This window comes from Chlamydotis macqueenii, chromosome 14 (genome assembly GCF_036417535.1).
Source record: "Chlamydotis macqueenii isolate bChlMac1 chromosome 14, bChlMac1.mat, whole genome shotgun sequence".
NCBI lineage: Eukaryota > Metazoa > Chordata > Aves > Otidiformes > Otididae > Chlamydotis > Chlamydotis macqueenii.
The window spans coordinates 15,981,677-15,998,149 of NC_141569.1; the positions used below are offsets into that span (position 1 = coordinate 15,981,677).

A 16,473-nucleotide genomic window follows, 5' to 3' on the forward strand; every position below is an offset into this window, starting at 1 on the left:
ATAAATAAATAAATGTAATAATAACTCTATGCGAATAATCCCATTTATTTTAATGGTATGGCTGAAAGTAACTGCTCAAAATAAGAATGGCAAAAAGGATGCCTTCTGCTACATGGAATTAAGATGAAGAGAAGATGCGTCTAAGGAAGTATTGATAATATAACATCAAAAAAAAGCTGTATTTAACTGATTGCCTCATGTAATTTGCCAAATAAAAGATTTTTATTGGTTTATTCATTCCGTAATTTATTCATTGTGGATAGTATCACACTGAATAATTATCTCTGAGCTTAGTGGCCTCAGGGATAATCCAAGCCACTATTATGTTAAACATTATGTAAAACAATGAAAGAGCAAACGCGTGCAAGTGTTTCTGCTCCAAAAGGTTAGGTAAAAGCTTAATATCTAGCTGCACTATCTCTGCAGAATGTCTATATACAGATGAGGAGGAGCTTTATAGAAAATAAATTGTCAATGCCAGCCTCGACAGGTGTTCAGCAGGAACTCATCCTGAGCAATGAGGTGGGATACAGCAGGAAGGTCTTTGTTTGAAAGTGTAGTTGTGGAATTCAGTTGTACCGGCTGGCAGGAAATAGGAGATATTACTTCAGAGTGACACAAAAGGTACATAGGGCCAGATCAGCGAGTGAATGGGCTTGCAATTGAAGAGTAACGGTTTTGTGTGACAGAGAAGACTCTTTAGAAAGTTGTGGAGAACTAACATCGTTAAACTGAAAAACTAAGAAAATGGTGCTGCAGACCTTTCTGACTGGAAGCAAATGCTGTATTTGTCAAGGCCAGAGAAAAGGATGTCAATAATAGCTGAGATGAGGAGAGCTTGAGCAAGATTCCCAGCCATGTCAATAAATGACAAAGATCACATCTTGATTTACATCCCCACAGCAGTTCAGCCCAATCGAGCCCAAACCCCACACTCCTGGCTGTAAGGTTCCACCCACTCCTTTGCACAGCTGGCTGTAAAATAACTCAGTAGAAAAGTGGTTGGTTTTCAGGTACGCGGTTGTTTATCTAACACATGCTCATTACCAAGACTTTAAATTGCAATGGAGACACCTGAAGTTTGAAAAGAGACAGTAATGAGAGGCAACCACATCTATATTTGCCCATTAAGATGTTGAGCTGTGAGCTAGAAGGGAATGGAGGAGAGTCAGGAGCAGTGCTTACTGCTGCTCTTGCAGAAAAGGGAAAGAAACACAAGGTACGGTACTGACAAGCCAAGCTGAAACAAGGACTGGAGAAGAAGCAATAGGTGAGAATAATTGCAAAAGTTAAGCTAGGACACTAGCCAGCTGTGCTAAATGTGAGTAAAGGCCAAAGAAGAGATTGGTTTAAGATGGGCTGAGAAGCTTTCAGATGACAAGAGGAAGTAAAACCAAGTTTGAAAAGGATTTAGTGTAGAATTGGACAAGTGATGCAATTGCAAGACTTGGAAATGTGAGATGACAAGAGACACTTCTACAATGGCTTTTTTTTTATATAAAAAAAGACAAGCGTATCTGTGTGGGTGCTGGGGGTCAGAGCATACTCAATGACTAAGGCTGTGAACAAATGAAAGAGTGGGTGTGAGGAAGATCAGGAAATGAAATAGGGTGAGGTTAATAGGGCAGGTGGAGTTACAGAAGACGTGTAGATAAGATTTTTGTTATTGCCACTTACAGACTTGTAGAAAGAGGAAGCATCAAGAGAATATTTGTTAATTTTATCTTTAAAGAAAATGGTGTGAATAGAGGAAGCAGCAAGGAGGGCTTGACAAGGGTTAGTCAGCAGCAATGAAAAGCTAGTTAGGATTAGAGGCGTGCAGATAAGCTGCAGAAGTGAAATTGTTTAGCTGTAAGAAGGCAGAAATGGAGGAGAGAGCAGGCTTGCAGGAGAGGAAGTTAGCTTGATCACAGGATTTCCGTCAGAGATGCTTTGCACTGCAGAAGCAAGCATGGATGAAGCAAGTGCTGAAGGTAAGCTGGTGCTGTGGGTAGGTATGACAGTTTATTGTGAGAGAGAGAGGAGCAAAAAAAAAAAAAAAAAGTCAGTGGTGAATGAAAGTTTTATGTGTGGTAAATGTACAGCTAGTAAATTACAACTAAAGCAAATTTTTCTGTGCTTAATGTCAAAATGCAAATAAAGCTAAAAGATGTGCAAGCCTCACTTTTAATCAATGCAACTAGTCGATGTTATTCCTTTATCTTTTCTTCACTCTGTTATTTTCTTAATTCTGTTTTTCTTCTTTTTTTTAACAGTCTACAAGACATTAGTTTCTCCACCTTCTTGCAGTATTGGAACACAAAGCTCTGAAATAATATTTTTCCTTTAAAAGTTACTTATATCTTGTTAGTAGAATGCAAATGCACCTGCAGCAACAATTTTTCAGTGTTGTTATATTCCATGCCAGCTAAAAATAAGTGAGAGAACTAAGGCTTGTTAAACCGCTTAACAGATAAGATAGAGCAGCAAAGCTATGCCCAGAGCAGTATTCAGAACGGTTGCAGTTCGTTATATTGTAATTATATTTTTACTTGGTTTTGTTTCTTTTTTAAAACCACACCCCTGGCCTACAGAAGTTAGGGAAGGCGCTTCAGACCAGCCTTTTAGTTATCACAGATATTTTTCCAAGCACTATAAAGATAATACACATAATGATATTAACACAGGATTGTAAGGTCAGGTTTATAGAATTCAAAGCTTTAGAAGAAACCTTTGAGATTCTACTACTGTGAAAAAACATGCTTTTGTTAGGGAACATATAATGTTATTTTCTCTTAACATGTGGGGCCTCTTTAAATTTGTAAGTCTGCATTATTAAACCATCGTGGGAAGCCTAGCAGGAGGAAACCCGGGGTAATTGGCTGCAGCTCCAGATGCAGCCCTCCGCTCATTGGAGAGCAGAGGATTCTCCGAGGTACTAAAATTAGACACTCTCCGCCCTCCAGAAATGCTTCTGGAAACAGCGAGGAGGAATTCTGACACAGAGCGAGGGCCCGTGGCGGGGAAAGAAGTGTACAGGACTCTGCTCCCGGTGAAACTGCAGCATATAAGGATGCACTGAAAGACATTTATTTATTTATTTTTTAACTTGGTTAATCGGAAAAAAAAATGCACACAGTAAAGAAATTGCAAGAGATTAACGTTAGCAATGTTTTATACGGATATTAAATTCAACATTTCTTATGTAATAATAATTCTGAAGTATTCATCCAGGCTGAGGAAGCCTTTGAACTGCTAAATCTAAGCTAGGGCTGTCCGACTTGGGCTCATTGACTTTGAAAAAAAAATAACTGTTGAATTAACTCTGAACTAAATGAAAAAAACCTGCTGAACTCTTTCTATCGTCTTTTTTTTTTTTAAATAAAACATGTTTATCCATTATCTCTGTGTAGTTGCAGGGTTTACAATGTCTTCAGATTAAATACTGGATAAGGTATCTCTGTTAAAGAAACAAATGCTGTGTGCCTGTGTCAGTGAAGGAAAGTCTGTGTCTGAATGTGAGTCTGTATCTCTATCTGTATCAGCCTTGTGCACTTGGAACCTTTATTTTCTGAGGTATATGAATAAAAACTGCAGTCTTTGATTTTTAAACATAGTTCAGATGGGCTGCAAGGAAATAATTACACAGGGTTTTTTTTTTTTTTTGCTATTCTATTTTTACATTATTTACATTACTCATTAAAAAGATTAAGGCAAAGTGGATTTTTCTTACACTAAAACCAGCTTTTCCAGTATATTTGCTATTTTCTCTGTTAAGCAGGGTACACAGTGTCAGCATCTATGGCCCTTAAAGTGGTGGTTTTTTGTCTTTTCTCTTTGCATCTACTTTCAGTCTGATTTCATCAAGAAAATGAAGCCTTTATCCATGTGCTTTCTCTGTCCCTTTGTCAGTGTTACCTCAAGAACTCAAAAGCAATGGCCAGTTTCAGCTGAATTTGCCAGCAGGCCGGAGGTCTTAACAGCACCTCAGATGCCACAATTTTTGATAAATTGGTAATAAGAGAGGATGAGGCCCAGATGAGCAGAGGCATGGCTGCAGTAGTTATCAGCGCCATTTGTCGGTCCACACCCCGATAGTGCTGGGCCAGCTGGCAGGCGTTCAGCCCGGAGAGCTGGCCGCAGCACGGGGGTAAACAGGGTGGATGGGGAGGCGATACCGGGGCACCCAACACTTTGGCTTCCAGGTCACGGGCTGGGCTATGGCACGTAAGATCCCGTCAGATGGATGATGGCTGTACTATAGTTGCCATGAGTGGGAGCGGCCCTGGAAAGCCAGGGAAATAGGGAGTGCAGAGAGGACAAGGGTATTGGCACAACGGTTGTAGAATCTGGTCAAAATCCCCAGGGAACGTTGCTTCCCCAGAGCTGTCGATGGCTCACCTCATCATGGTTTAACTTGGAAAACAGTGACCATTTCTTACTCATTATGTTTGTTTTTGAGATAAAAGTCAAGTAGTACTAGATAGACACTGTAATTCAATAAAAAAAAAAATGCTGAAAAACAATATTAGACAGCTGTAGATTCAGGTTAGTACGGCTGGTATGCCGGAAGGCTGCGTTCTGTAAGCTCCCAATCCCACTGATGTTGTTCAGGCATGTAAACAGGAAACCTTGTGCGTGCTCCCACAATAAATATTGGCATTTAAAGAACCTGCAAGACGGCTTGTGTCGTTATTCTGTTTTTCCAATAAACAGCATTACCTCAGTTCTTGAACGTTTACTGTGAGATCATGACTCCCTCAGCAGTCCTGCGTGTGAGGTAAAACAGACATAAAGCTTTCATTGTCATACAGAAATGACATTTTTGATCGCTCCTCCCTGCAAATCACGCTTCTCCCTTCCTTACCCTCGTATCACACGAGGTGCCCAGAAACAGGCAGAGGCGGCCCTCGGTTATTTCCCCGGAGACCGCGGTTGTCCGGGGCTGCAAGGCGCGTCCCAAGGGCGGCCGCTTCTCGCTGCCGCCGCGGCCGCCATCTTTGCTGCCACCCCCACCGGGCTCAGCACACACCCGAGGGGCGCGGAGGCCATCTTGTGGCCGCTGCACCCGGGGAGCCGGCCCCGCCGTCGCCTGGCAACGGCGGCGGAGCGGGAAGGTGCGTAGCATGGTGCCGCTGGGCCGAGCCGAGCCGAGCCGAGCCGAGCCGGGCCGAGCCGAGCCGGGCCGAGCCGAGCCGAGCCGAGCCGAGCCGAGCCGAGCCGGGCCGAGCCGAGCCGGGCCGAGCCGAGCCGAGCCGAGCCGGGCCGAGCCGAGCCGAGCCGAGCCGAGCCGAGCCGAGCCGAGCCGAGCCGAGCCGGGCCGAGCCGGGCCGAGCCGAGCCGAGCCGAGCCGGGCCGGGCCGAGCCGAGCCGAGCCGGGCCGAGCCGGGCCGAGCCGAGCCGAGCCGAGCCGAGCCGAGCCGAGCCGAGCCGAGCCGAGCCGGGCGGTGGGGCTGGGATAGGCTGGGCGGAGGGACCGGTCGCAGCAGCTGTGGGGTCAGGACAGGCGGAGCTGCTGGCTTGGCGGCGGGTCCCTCAGGGTAGGCGGGGCTGAGCCCCTCTCCGGTCGGGCCGTAGGGAGGGGTCTGTGGAGAAGAGAGAGACGGTTCCTCGGGTCTCTATCGAGTGCCGGGCCCCTCGAGCCGCCGGTGTCCGTGACAGGGTGCTGCGGCTCCAGGCCGGCTGCCCCGAGCGCCCCGGTGTGTGCACTTCCAGCCTGGTTCCCAGGCGAAGGCAGCCCCGGCCGCCCTGTGCTCAGCTCTCCCTTGTTCCTCCCTGCGGGTGGTGGCAGCTGCCTCCATGGAGGCCGCAGCCTGTTCCACCGAATTTGAAAGGAAAAGTCTCTGAGGTATAGGTGCAGAAAAGATCATCCCAACCGAGAAGGCAGGTATAACTGAGCAATTATATATGGTTTTTCAGCAGGGAGCCAGCCAGTCAGCTGTGTACCTGTGTCTTGTCCAGTGCAGACAGAGGGAGAGACCTAGGCCTGGGAGCCTGGAGGCAGGGGGGAAAAGAAGGTCACAAGTCTGTAGGGAACACCTCTGCACTAGTTCCTCTGCTCACAGAACAGTTTTGTATCCTAATTGCCTGCTAGTGGCCCGATCTGCTCAATTAGAAAACTGGCACTTTGTCTTGTGTCCATAAATAGAAACATAAAGTGAAAATTGAGAAATACCCTGATGCTTACAGGTGGAATAGATCCAAGGAATAAGTCCCACACTGCAATCTCCGTCATGGAGAATACAGATTTTGGGCTGGGTGGATGGAGGAGTGCAGTGAGCCTGGCTCACTCTTGCACATAGCAAAGTGTATGATAATAGTTCTCTTTCTGCCATACATTGTCTGAGTTAATTAGTGAAATATTAAAATAGTTAACACTTTATCATTGCCTAACATTTAATTTTTGGCTTATTTTCCACAAAATATTGCTGCATTGAAAACTGGAGTGTGAACTAGAGTGCTAACTAGTCCAGAGAAAATCCCACGCGGGTGTTGTGAAGTGGGGGTGACCCTCTCCATTCCTAGAGTACACAGTAAATGTCGCTGTGGGTGATTGTGGTTGACAAACTCCAAATATTGTGAACTGGTGTCATTGCAGTACAAAAGGAGCACGCGAATTCCTAATTTAGAAGCCAAGATGCAGATGGTAATGCCCGAACCTCAGATTTTTGTGGAAAGAACTCTGGCCCTCATCAAACCAGATGTTGTTGATAAGGAGGAAGAAATAGAGGATCTCATTCTCCGATCAGGATTCATGATCATTCAGGTAACAGACTGTACTCTGGAAAAAAATAACTGCGCTTTAGAAGTCAGATCAGTATTTATCTTAACTTTCAGAAGTCAAGCCAGTAACTAAAAGCTAGTGTGTCCAAAAATCGATTTGTATTTTTCATATGTCATCAACCACCGCTGCCAGATTCTGTAGGGGTATATTTTGGTGGTGCATGGGATGGAACAGAACAGGCCGACTATTTTGCTGACCACAGGAGAACACAGATTTTGCTAATAAGCTTGGATTTAGCAAACATATGTAGCAGATATGTGGACTCCCCGAAGTAACTCTTGGCAAGCGTATCGTTCTGGTACACGGCGTTTCATACAGCGTGTGTTTGCCAAGTGGGTACTTAGAGAATCGATTGAATTAGACAGCTGGCCAGTTGCAGTCTGATGTATTTTTTTTTGTTTCCACTGTGTTTGAAGTAAATGGGTTTTATGATTATTTAAATGTATTACAGATTTTTAATTTAAATAGGCCTTACCGTGCTTGTGCTTTTACGTTTTGGACCTGACGTGGTGGCCGTGGGAATGCTGTGTCAGACCCTGTGCTGCTTGGAAAGGCTCGGGAGCGTGATTTTCAGCAGAGACTGCGTTAAGAGAAAATTTGCGGGTAGCTGATAACAAATGTGTTCTCTCAGCGCTCTTTTGCGGGGCTCTTCGTACGGGGGGGTGCGGGGGGGGCCGTGTGCGGCGTGGCGGCCGCCGGGGGGCGCTGTGCCCTCGCGACTGCCCGCGCCGAGGGGCGCGGCCGGGGCCTCCCCTCAGCGGCGCCGCCTCCTCCGCCGCCGCCGCCTCCTCCTCCTCCTCCGCCTCTTCTTCCTCTCCTTCCTCCCTTGCCTCTCCTTCCTTATGCTGGTCCCGCGGCAGTGCCCTCGGCCCTGGTACCTGGCTCTAGTGGCACTGAGTGAGCGGCGGCTGCGCTTCTAGATACGACTTTAAGGGCTGTGGTTGATATGTTGTTTTTTGTTTTTTTTTTTTTCCTGGAAATGTAATAATTTTCTTATTCTTGTAAAAGCGTTCTTTTCACATTTTTTTTTCTTTTTTAATTTCCTCCCTTACCTTTCTGGTTGTTTTATTTATATGAAACGTATCAGAAGACTAAAGAAATTAAGATTTTTAATTTTTTTTTTTTAATGTCAGGATGTCTATAGCATCTTCTGATGTCTCCAGTGACTTTTGGCACCAAAGTTAGTAGGAATCTGAGTTTGTGGTGCTCTTATGTTGTGTAAGTTCAGGCTAAAAGAACACTCTTAAAATTTTATTTACTGCTCTTTTTGTGACTGCCCTATGCCTTCTGATAACCTCCCAAACTTGTCCTAATCCTGGGCACCTGCAGGCTAGGTAGCTGTTGTGAAAACCGTAAAGCAAGAGTACTGAACAAAAATAGAACAATTGCATAATTAACGGTGTGGGCTGAAGAGAAAATTGTTTATAAGTAGAACATTGTTTTGGAGCAGTTGAGTAATAAAATCTTGCCCTAGTAATCCTCTTCACTTTTTCTGTGCTGTGCCCTGGCTGTACTTTAAGTCATCCAGCAGTTTTAAAAGGCTGTAGTTTGTGTAGGCTAGAATCACATCTTACTCAAACGGCCTGTTTGTCTGCTTCATTAACTTGTAAAACTTTTCTTCTTTATTACTCTGTATCTCAGAGAGGATCAGCTCTGTGAGAATCAGATTAGGCTGGGGTGTTACTCTGCGCTTGAAGATAGGTCTGCCAGAGAGCTATACCCTACCTGAAGTATAGGAAGCTATCTTAATTTGGCAAGCTTTTTTTCATTATTTTTTTTTTTCTTTTACCTTTTATAGAAACGGAAGCTCCAGTTAAGCCCAGAGCAATGTAGCAACTTCTATGCAGACCAATATGGAAAAGTGTTTTTTCCTAATTTAACAGCCTATATGAGTTCTGGACCTTTAGTTGCTATGGTTCTTGCCAGGCATCGCGCAGTCTCATACTGGCAGGAGTTGCTTGGACCGTCAAACAGCATAAGAGCTAGGAGAACTCACCCTCACAGGTAACTCACTGATTTGCCTTGGTGAAGGCAGTAGGAATTTGTCTTTCTCTTAATTGAGACTAGAATTTCTCCCTCTTCTTTTTTTTTTTTTCTTTTACAATAGAGATACAGATTTGGAGTGGCCTGTTATCTCTTCAGTTTTGCGTAACGTAGCTTTTCACCTTTCTTTTTTTAGTATGTAATGTTCACCCATAAAGTGTTCACCCATTTTATGGAAAATGGTGAGTGCGTGAACATAAATTTTAGGTAGCTATGTATTTTTTAAAAAACAAAATCAAGCCAATGCCTTCTTAATTAGTCCATATATATTGCTTTTATATGCTCTCAGACTATAGAGACTTGGAAGGGATTTGCAGTTGCCTACCAAGCAATTTTTTTCTCGTTTTTAGTTTAAGAGCAATCTACGGGACTGATGAGCTGAGGAATGCCCTTCATGGCAGTCTCAGCATTTCCTCAGCAGAAAGAGAAATTCGATTCATGTTTCCAGAAGGTAAAATGGTGCAAATAATACACTGCAGATCTGTCCAGATGCTAGATAAAAATGGATTTAGAAGGGGTTTTGTTTGTTTTCTTTATGAGAATGTGAGTCTCTTTACATATAAGTTAATACTTTCTGCTACAACAGACATACCAAAATGTATCTGAAGAGCCACTATAGTTAGAGGGACTGTTTCTACTTTTCAAACTCTATAGTCTGGAAATTGTAGCAGACAGAGCTGGTAAATGAGAGGAAATGTGAAGCTATTACACTCCAGCATGTCCTTCTGGTACTGTCAGCCCCGGGGACTCCTGCGGGCTTGAGAAGACTCACTCCCTTCTTGGGCTCAGGCTGAGTAATTCCTGTTGAACAGCGGCTGGATGCTCACGATAGTGCAATTTCAAAGTTAAGTGCCAGTGAAATGGGGCATGGAACCTGGAAAAGCTGGGAGAGGATCTCGTTTGTAGTGTAACTGTTGAAAGATGGTTTTGCTGTTTGAAAGAAAGATGCTAGAAAATCTGGTCTGTTTTTGTCAACTGTATCAGTTTAATAAAAGATGTTGGGCTTCCCTACAAACCTTACCCATTTTAAAACATGTTTCTTCTCCTCACTCTAATGACAAAGCTGGACTTAAGGTGAGATTTTTAGGATCTTCAGAAACCAGCTTCACGCTGCAAGGACTGTTTCTCTCGTGTCCTAAATGGAACTTCAAGGATATAGGTTTTCCCCAGGTGATCTGATTTCCTCCCCTTTCATAAGTATCTCTAATTAGTAAGGTGACCTCAGGGACATTGTAAAGGGGTGCAGGTAGTTTCTTTGCAGTTTTTTGTGGGAGAAGCTAAAAAAAAAAACATTATGTATTATTAACTTATTGAAGAAAACAGCTCATATAAAAATAACCTTGGAAAGAATGCCTTTTCAATCACTCTGCAAGCTGCTTTCCAACACCTGTGGTTACTCTTTACAGTGATCTTGGAGCCAATTCCAGCTGGACAAAGAGCCAGGGATTACCTGAACCTTTATGTAAAGCCTACGTTACTGGCTGGGCTCACTGCGCTGTGTAAAGAGAAGCCCTCAGATCCAATGGTATGTCCGGTGTGTCAGTATTGTGTTGTATGCTTTGTGATACATTTACTTTGTGCTAGTAACATCTCTGTAGATAGGAAAGCTACGCTTCTGTTACAGAGCTATGCTGTTTTAGCTACTTGCTAATGAGCTGGTCAAATAATGTTTGCCTTTCAAGAAGTTGATTGGTTTGTTAGCAGGTGAAATGAGGGCCAGGACTAAATGAAATCAGCCTTGATGCAATGACAGCGTTTTTAGGTGGCTTCTATAGAACTCTTTCTAACACGTAGTTGTTACAGATGGCTGAAAAAGTAAATGGGTACTATCATATGATGTCAAGTATAAGTTTTTACTTTACTGTTTCTGAGGTGAGTTTGAGATTAAATAGCTCTTATACAGTAGATACTAAATGAGATTAGATACTAATCTCACTAGTAGTAGTTGTTACACAGTAGAGTATCAACTGTAGATTTCTTAGCAAGGCTTCTGTATTTTGTCATTGTTATGTTTATTTAAATTAATATTATCAATCCTTCTTTAGGATAAGCTATTATTTTGACTAGCATTGATTAGCATTCATTTGGATTGCTCCACAGTTCAGCAGGAAAAATGAATTACTATTCTTCTTAGTGAAACTTATCTTGAATAGTCAAACAGACCTACAAAAAATTCTATTGTCTTGTGACTCCCTTCTTGATAACTAGAAAGTTATCAAGTTGATGCGTCTTGCCCTCCTCTCACATATTATTCCTTTTAACCATGGATGTCGTTCAAATTATAGTTCTTGGTGGAAAGACTAGAGTTAATTTCCTGGGGGTTTTTGTTGGTGGTGGTGGTGTTTGTTTTTTTTTTCAGTCCCTAAACAAAATTAGCTTCCTTTTGTCTGGAAAAATATGGTAAATGTTTTTTGTATTCTTAAAGTTCCAGTTGTTCACACTAGCACTTCTTTAAGAGTGCAGATAATTAATCAGCGTGACAACTTACTGGCAGTTGTGGTGGATTCTACATCATTATCAGGTTTTTAATCGACATTGCATTTTTCTAAAAGATACATTTTAGAAAAAAAAAGCCTGAAAAATAATTCGGGGCTGGTTCTGTGAGCAATGTGGTATATATGAAGTCAGATTAAATAAAGCTGGAACAATCACAGTACATAACCTCTTCCCTTTATCTGCATGTCTGGCACTGTTACCATAGAAATCTAGAAAACAGAAATGAAGTTGTCCTTTCATCCATCCCTTTGCCCAAAGGCCAGACCAATTGTAGCTAACCTTTCCTAACAAATGTTTGGCCTGTTCTTAGCACTCCAATGATGGAGAATCTGCAGTCTCCCTAGGCAATCTATTTCAGTGCTTAAATATACTCAGTTGAAAAGCTTTCACTAAAAGTTAACCTAAATCTCCTGTGCTCCAATTTCAAGACCATTACTTTTTTTCCCTTTTACTATCCCCAGGGGACGTTGGAGACAATGTAATATGTCCCTTTTTTTTTTTTCCAGCAACCTATTGCATATTTAAAGAGCATTACCATCTTTTTTCCCCTTCAGTCATCTCTTCACTATATTAAAAACTGATTTTTTTTTCCCTTTTACCTTGTAAGTCAGATTTCTCTTTAGTTATTGTTTTATTTTGCTAGCAATTAATCTCCGCATTCTAAGCACAATTTTTTCGTCAGTTATGTGGTAACTAATAGTAACTTTGAGACCATGCTTTCCTTCCTTGCTTGTAAGAAAGCTGTAAAATTATATGAAGCAGTGTCAAGAGCTTTACAAATATGAGAACATATTTGCTCCTTCTTCTTTGTCCGTAATGGCTGTGACCTTGTAATAGAAGGAAAATAATGTTGACTTGATGCAACTGTTTTCAGTAATATATGTTGGGTATTGCTTTTCACTTTGTTGTCTGCTAGGTGACTTACCGGGAGATAGATGGAATGAGGTTTTTTTTTTTTTTTCCTAGTATCCTTCCGGGAACTGAAGTTATGATGATTTGTCTCTTCGTTTTTTTTTTTTCCCTATTTTTCGTTTCTTTTTTAAAGATGGCGTCAGAAACTGTCCACTCAGAAATACTTGGTAGCAGCACAGAGGTCATCTCAGCCAATTTCTTAAGTAACATGGGATAAATTTAATCAGGCTAATTTAAGATTTCTCATTTTCCCAAGTAGTGTTTCTAAGGGCTTTTGTGTTTTGGGATTTGGTTTTTTTGTATGTTTGTTTTCCATTTCCATCTTGAGTTCTTGCTGTTCTGCTATTACTGACTAACCTACCTGTAAGGATTGTCATAGCGCTCTGGTTGTTGTTTCTTTCTTTGCAAACCGATCTTCTTGTACCCGTTAATAAAAGGAGACTGTTGCTTACCCTACTGGTCTGCTATTCAACCAGTTCTTTCACTTCACAGTATGGTTGTACAGTTTGTTGTACTTAGCATTCCCGAAACTAATCAACAGACCTGTGAGGTAAATAAGCATGTGTTAAAATCTCCTTTTTACAAGAGGAGAAATCGAGGCAACCGGTTAATTTGCCTAAGGGCAGGCTGAGACGTTGGCAGATGAAGTTAGGACTCAAGGCATTCCTACCTCCCACGTTCTTATTTAAGTACAGTTTGCTGGAAAACTTACAAGACTAATTTCAAAAAGTAATCATGTTTTGGTTTTAAGTTTTAGGTACTATAAGGTGATTTCAGTGCAGAAGACTGGCACTTTTCATGAATGATTACTAGATAAAGTATCTCTGAGTGTTGTCAGGAGTAATATTTCATTAAGCAGCGTATTTCATTAAGCAGTTTCATTAATATTGTACAGCCTCATTCCAAAACAGAGTTGTCTGCCTTATTTGAAGTATGGCTCAAATGTTGTTACACATACGCAATGCCAGACACTGCCTGGAAAAGTTTTTTCTACAGATTAGTGTGAATTGTTCAAAAGCAATATAAGCTGTGAAGATTTAAAAGAACATGTTAAAAACCCAGGTTGCTTGTATGTCCATTGTTTATGAAAGGTCTTTGTTTTGCAGCAGAGTAGGAGAGTGTCTATATCAGAGATTCCAAGTGATGCTTTTGATATTCTCCCATATACTTAGAGAACAACAGAAAACTAAAGATTTTTTTGTGGGTGGTTTTTTTTTTTTTGTTTGTTTCACAGACTTGGCTTGCTGACTGGCTGCTTGAACACAATCCTAATAAACCTAGGCTACAACATAAGATCACTGAGGAAGAGCATCAGGGGTGAGAGATCAGTGGAAACCATCTCAAGCATTCCAGGTTACAGATAGATGTTATCATCTTCAGTGTATCCCCTGTCTATGTAATCAATACTATCTGAAGTAAATGTTATTGTCATAACTACCTGTATCTTCATGAGATAAATAAACTTACACTGAGCCAGGATTTAAGAGTTCTAGTAGCTTTATATTGACAAAATTAATGTAGACTTACATGGTAAATGTATGGTGTCAGGTGACTAGAAACAGACAGAATTCCCATCAGGTATGATTCAACTGCTATTTTCTCCATTTATCTTGGTTTGGCTGTTTGGGGAGAACAAAATTAGTTACACCAGTGCAGATTCCCAGATGACACACAGCTGGCCTATGCTTTGTGAAACTGACAGTTGTGTTTCAGCACTTTTTTAGCAGACACAAATTCTGTTATGAAGGCAGGTACTTAGATGTAACATAGAAAACAGTTACTGGAGGCATAGTAGCATCTTTAGAATTTTAATTGCTGATTATATGACGGAGATAAGGTCACGCTTGAAGATTATTCACTTGAGCCTCATGTATTTTGTCAGAATGTAATTTGAAGGACTTATTTGAAGGTACATTGAATGCAGCTTTCCCACCTCAAAAGCACAGCGATGATAAATCAGCCTTTGATTTCCATTAGAAGTCACAGGAAGGTGTATTTTAGTCAAGGACTAATGCTGTCTTCCAACATTTGTTTGAAAGAAAGGTGCTTAACTGGAACAGCTCACCTTAAGGGTGTATTCTGTGTTCTCCTCCTCTTCAAAGGTATGCTAATTTCTGTGGTTTTCCTTGTATTGTTGTTTACCCTTGAACTTTAATGTGTTCTATTTGAGGACTTCAAGAGAATGGAGTAGGGGCAGTGCTATTCAACAACTAATGGGTTAATGGCACACAATGACCTTTTGTAAGGTAACTGAACTGTTTTGTTGTTTTGTTTTTTTTTTTTCGGGGGCATGGGGCTTTTTAATTTTCTTAAGAGCTGTGCTTGCACTGTTAACTTCAAGCTTTGTATCTTATGGTTGGAGGACGGAGAAGAGCGTGCCGTTTTTACAACTCTGAACTATTAGTGTGCTTGACTAATGCTAAACAAACAAGCAATTTCATAATTTGTTTCATGAAAAAACTTGCTCCCACAACTTGAGGAATTGCCAGAAACATAAGTCATTTGTCTGTAACATTAAACTTTGTTTAAGCTAATTGTTTATCTTCTCAGTGGAATAAACCACTATTGCCAGCCCAGAGAATAAACTTGTAGAAAAGTGGCCCCTACAGTGCCAAGACCTAAAAATCTTAGGACTTCTAGGAGAAGAAGAAACAAAGCAAGCCCAAACCCTCAAATATGAAGAAAAAAAATATGAGCTGGTTAGAAATACAGTAATCGGATCTGTTTACAACTAATTTATTTTGCCTATATAATTATTGTCCCCATACGTGTCTGCTCCAATTACAGGACAGTTGTGTTTTGTGGTTTCCTGGCAGGCAAACAATTTTTTTTTTTAAGATGCCAGAAACTAAAATCTGGTGAATTCACAAGGCATTCTCCTGTATTTTGTTAGTTACTGTGGCGTTTGCTTACTAATTTTGATGTAATACTCCTTGACAATAAATATCTCCTTTATGTTACTGCTGGAGTTCTCAGTTCTGCTTTTGTGACAGACCTGTGTTATACTGTACCTACAGAAGATCATAACTTCTGTAGAAAATATGAGTCCTTAGCAGGAGAAAGGGCAAAAGCAGCTGACACTGCAAATGTTACCTTTGTTACCCATGCAATATAAAGTTTCAGTCATTCAAGTGTACGTCTATCGTGGATTTATTCTCCAGTATTAGAGCTAACACCTTGAATTGCTGACTGGTGTTCACTTCCATTTTTCTAAGGGAAAGGTAGGAAGAGAGAAGGTATCTTCATCGCTTGGGTGCCGTGCTGGCTCACTGTGTCTGTACACCTAGGACAAGTATTGATGCAGCAAATCTCACAGCTTAGATCCTGAGGAACCTGCATTAATGAGTGGGATGTGGGCAGGTCAGTCCTGGGGGTGTAAAACGGACAGCCGGCCGGGTCCCCTGGGGGAGCTGTGACACCACAGGAGAGGCTGTTGGGGGACATGCTGCGCACATTTCTTTTGGTCTGTAGGTTTTTGTTTGTCCCAGAGTGATAGAGGCTTGGCCAGTGTTATAAATCCGTATCACAGAAAAGTAGCTTTGGGAAAAACAGATCAACTGAATAGTCTTACTATTTGGTGTCGCAAGGTAAGCTCCTCTCTGTGGGAAAGAGTGACCTGTCTTCTCCCTCTGTTGAGCCAAAATAATTACCTTGCCTATTGAGTTTTATTGGGTATTTTTAACTTGGAGGGAGTTCATCTTAGTTTTACTGCCTGAGTGCTGGAATAGAGCTATGTCCATAAACCCAGCAGTGTTTCCCATAATTCTGTTTTTTTCAACAGACTTCCTCCTGGAACTTTGCTTATCGTACGCTTGCTATCACCTGCACTGGAAGTTATTCTTGGAACTTTACAGATTGAGCTAGTCTGAAGTACATGTTGTTCAGCCTTCCTGTTTCATAAGGGATTTATTGTCTTTAGGAGCAGTTAAACTGCCAGCAACCTTGAACATACTTTAGAGATGGCAGAAGCCTCAGTCAGAGCCAGTTCCACATTGCCTACATAAGTCAGAGTGTTCCAGCATGCGGAGCTTCAGAAATGAGTTGCTGAGGATTCAGCAACTTCAAGAAAAAAAAAAAGTGTTACATAGAGATTTGCAAGCCCTTGTCTTTCTTACGTAGGAGAAGAGAGGATTTGTTTTTCTTCCTTCATTCAAGTTATTAATCTTGATAGTCCTTTAAACAGCAGTTGACTAAGCAAAATTGATACATTGATGATAAACTGATGGACATTTGTCTTGTGGTGCCATATGAAGGGAAGG

General features: G+C 41.7%; 1 protein-coding gene and 1 long non-coding RNA gene across 5 annotated transcripts; one reads left to right on the top strand and one right to left on the bottom strand.

The window, feature by feature from the left end:
* Nucleotides 1-225: 225 nt before the first annotated feature.
* Nucleotides 226-4,982, bottom strand: LOC147599000 (uncharacterized). Its single transcript, XR_015260163.1, has 3 exons — nucleotides 4,847-4,982; nucleotides 4,702-4,748; nucleotides 226-582 (listed from the first exon to the last, which is right to left on the bottom strand). It is a non-coding gene; the product is annotated as an uncharacterized LOC147599000 (long non-coding RNA).
* On the top strand, nucleotides 1,744-15,174 carry NME5 (NME/NM23 family member 5). 4 transcript variants are annotated; one of them, XM_086759284.1, is made up of 6 exons: nucleotides 1,744-1,973; nucleotides 6,578-6,745; nucleotides 8,562-8,767; nucleotides 9,157-9,257; nucleotides 10,213-10,331; nucleotides 13,449-15,174. In XM_086759284.1, exons 1-6 carry the CDS (start codon nucleotides 1,956-1,958, stop codon nucleotides 13,533-13,535), a joined length of 699 nt encoding a protein of 232 aa, XP_086615410.1. In that variant the 5' UTR covers nucleotides 1,744-1,955; the 3' UTR covers nucleotides 13,536-15,174. The 4 variants fall into 4 exon arrangements, with proteins under 4 accessions (XP_086615410.1, XP_086615413.1, XP_086615412.1 ...); XM_086759287.1 differs by lacking the exon at nucleotides 1,744-1,973 and adding an exon at nucleotides 5,075-5,096; XM_086759286.1 differs by lacking the exon at nucleotides 1,744-1,973 and adding an exon at nucleotides 5,389-5,519.
* Nucleotides 15,175-16,473: the final 1,299 nt, after the last annotated feature.

What these genes read in the sequence shown, in the direction of transcription:
- NME5 (XM_086759284.1), top strand. An exon ending in CAGGATTCATGATCATTCAG is followed by an intron (nt 6,746 to 8,561) that starts GTAACAGACTGT and finishes TACCTTTTATAG; the next exon opens with AAACGGAAGCTCCAGTTAAG. An exon ending in AGAAGCCCTCAGATCCAATG is followed by an intron (nt 10,332 to 13,448) that starts GTATGTCCGGTG and finishes TTTGTTTCACAG; the next exon opens with ACTTGGCTTGCTGACTGGCT.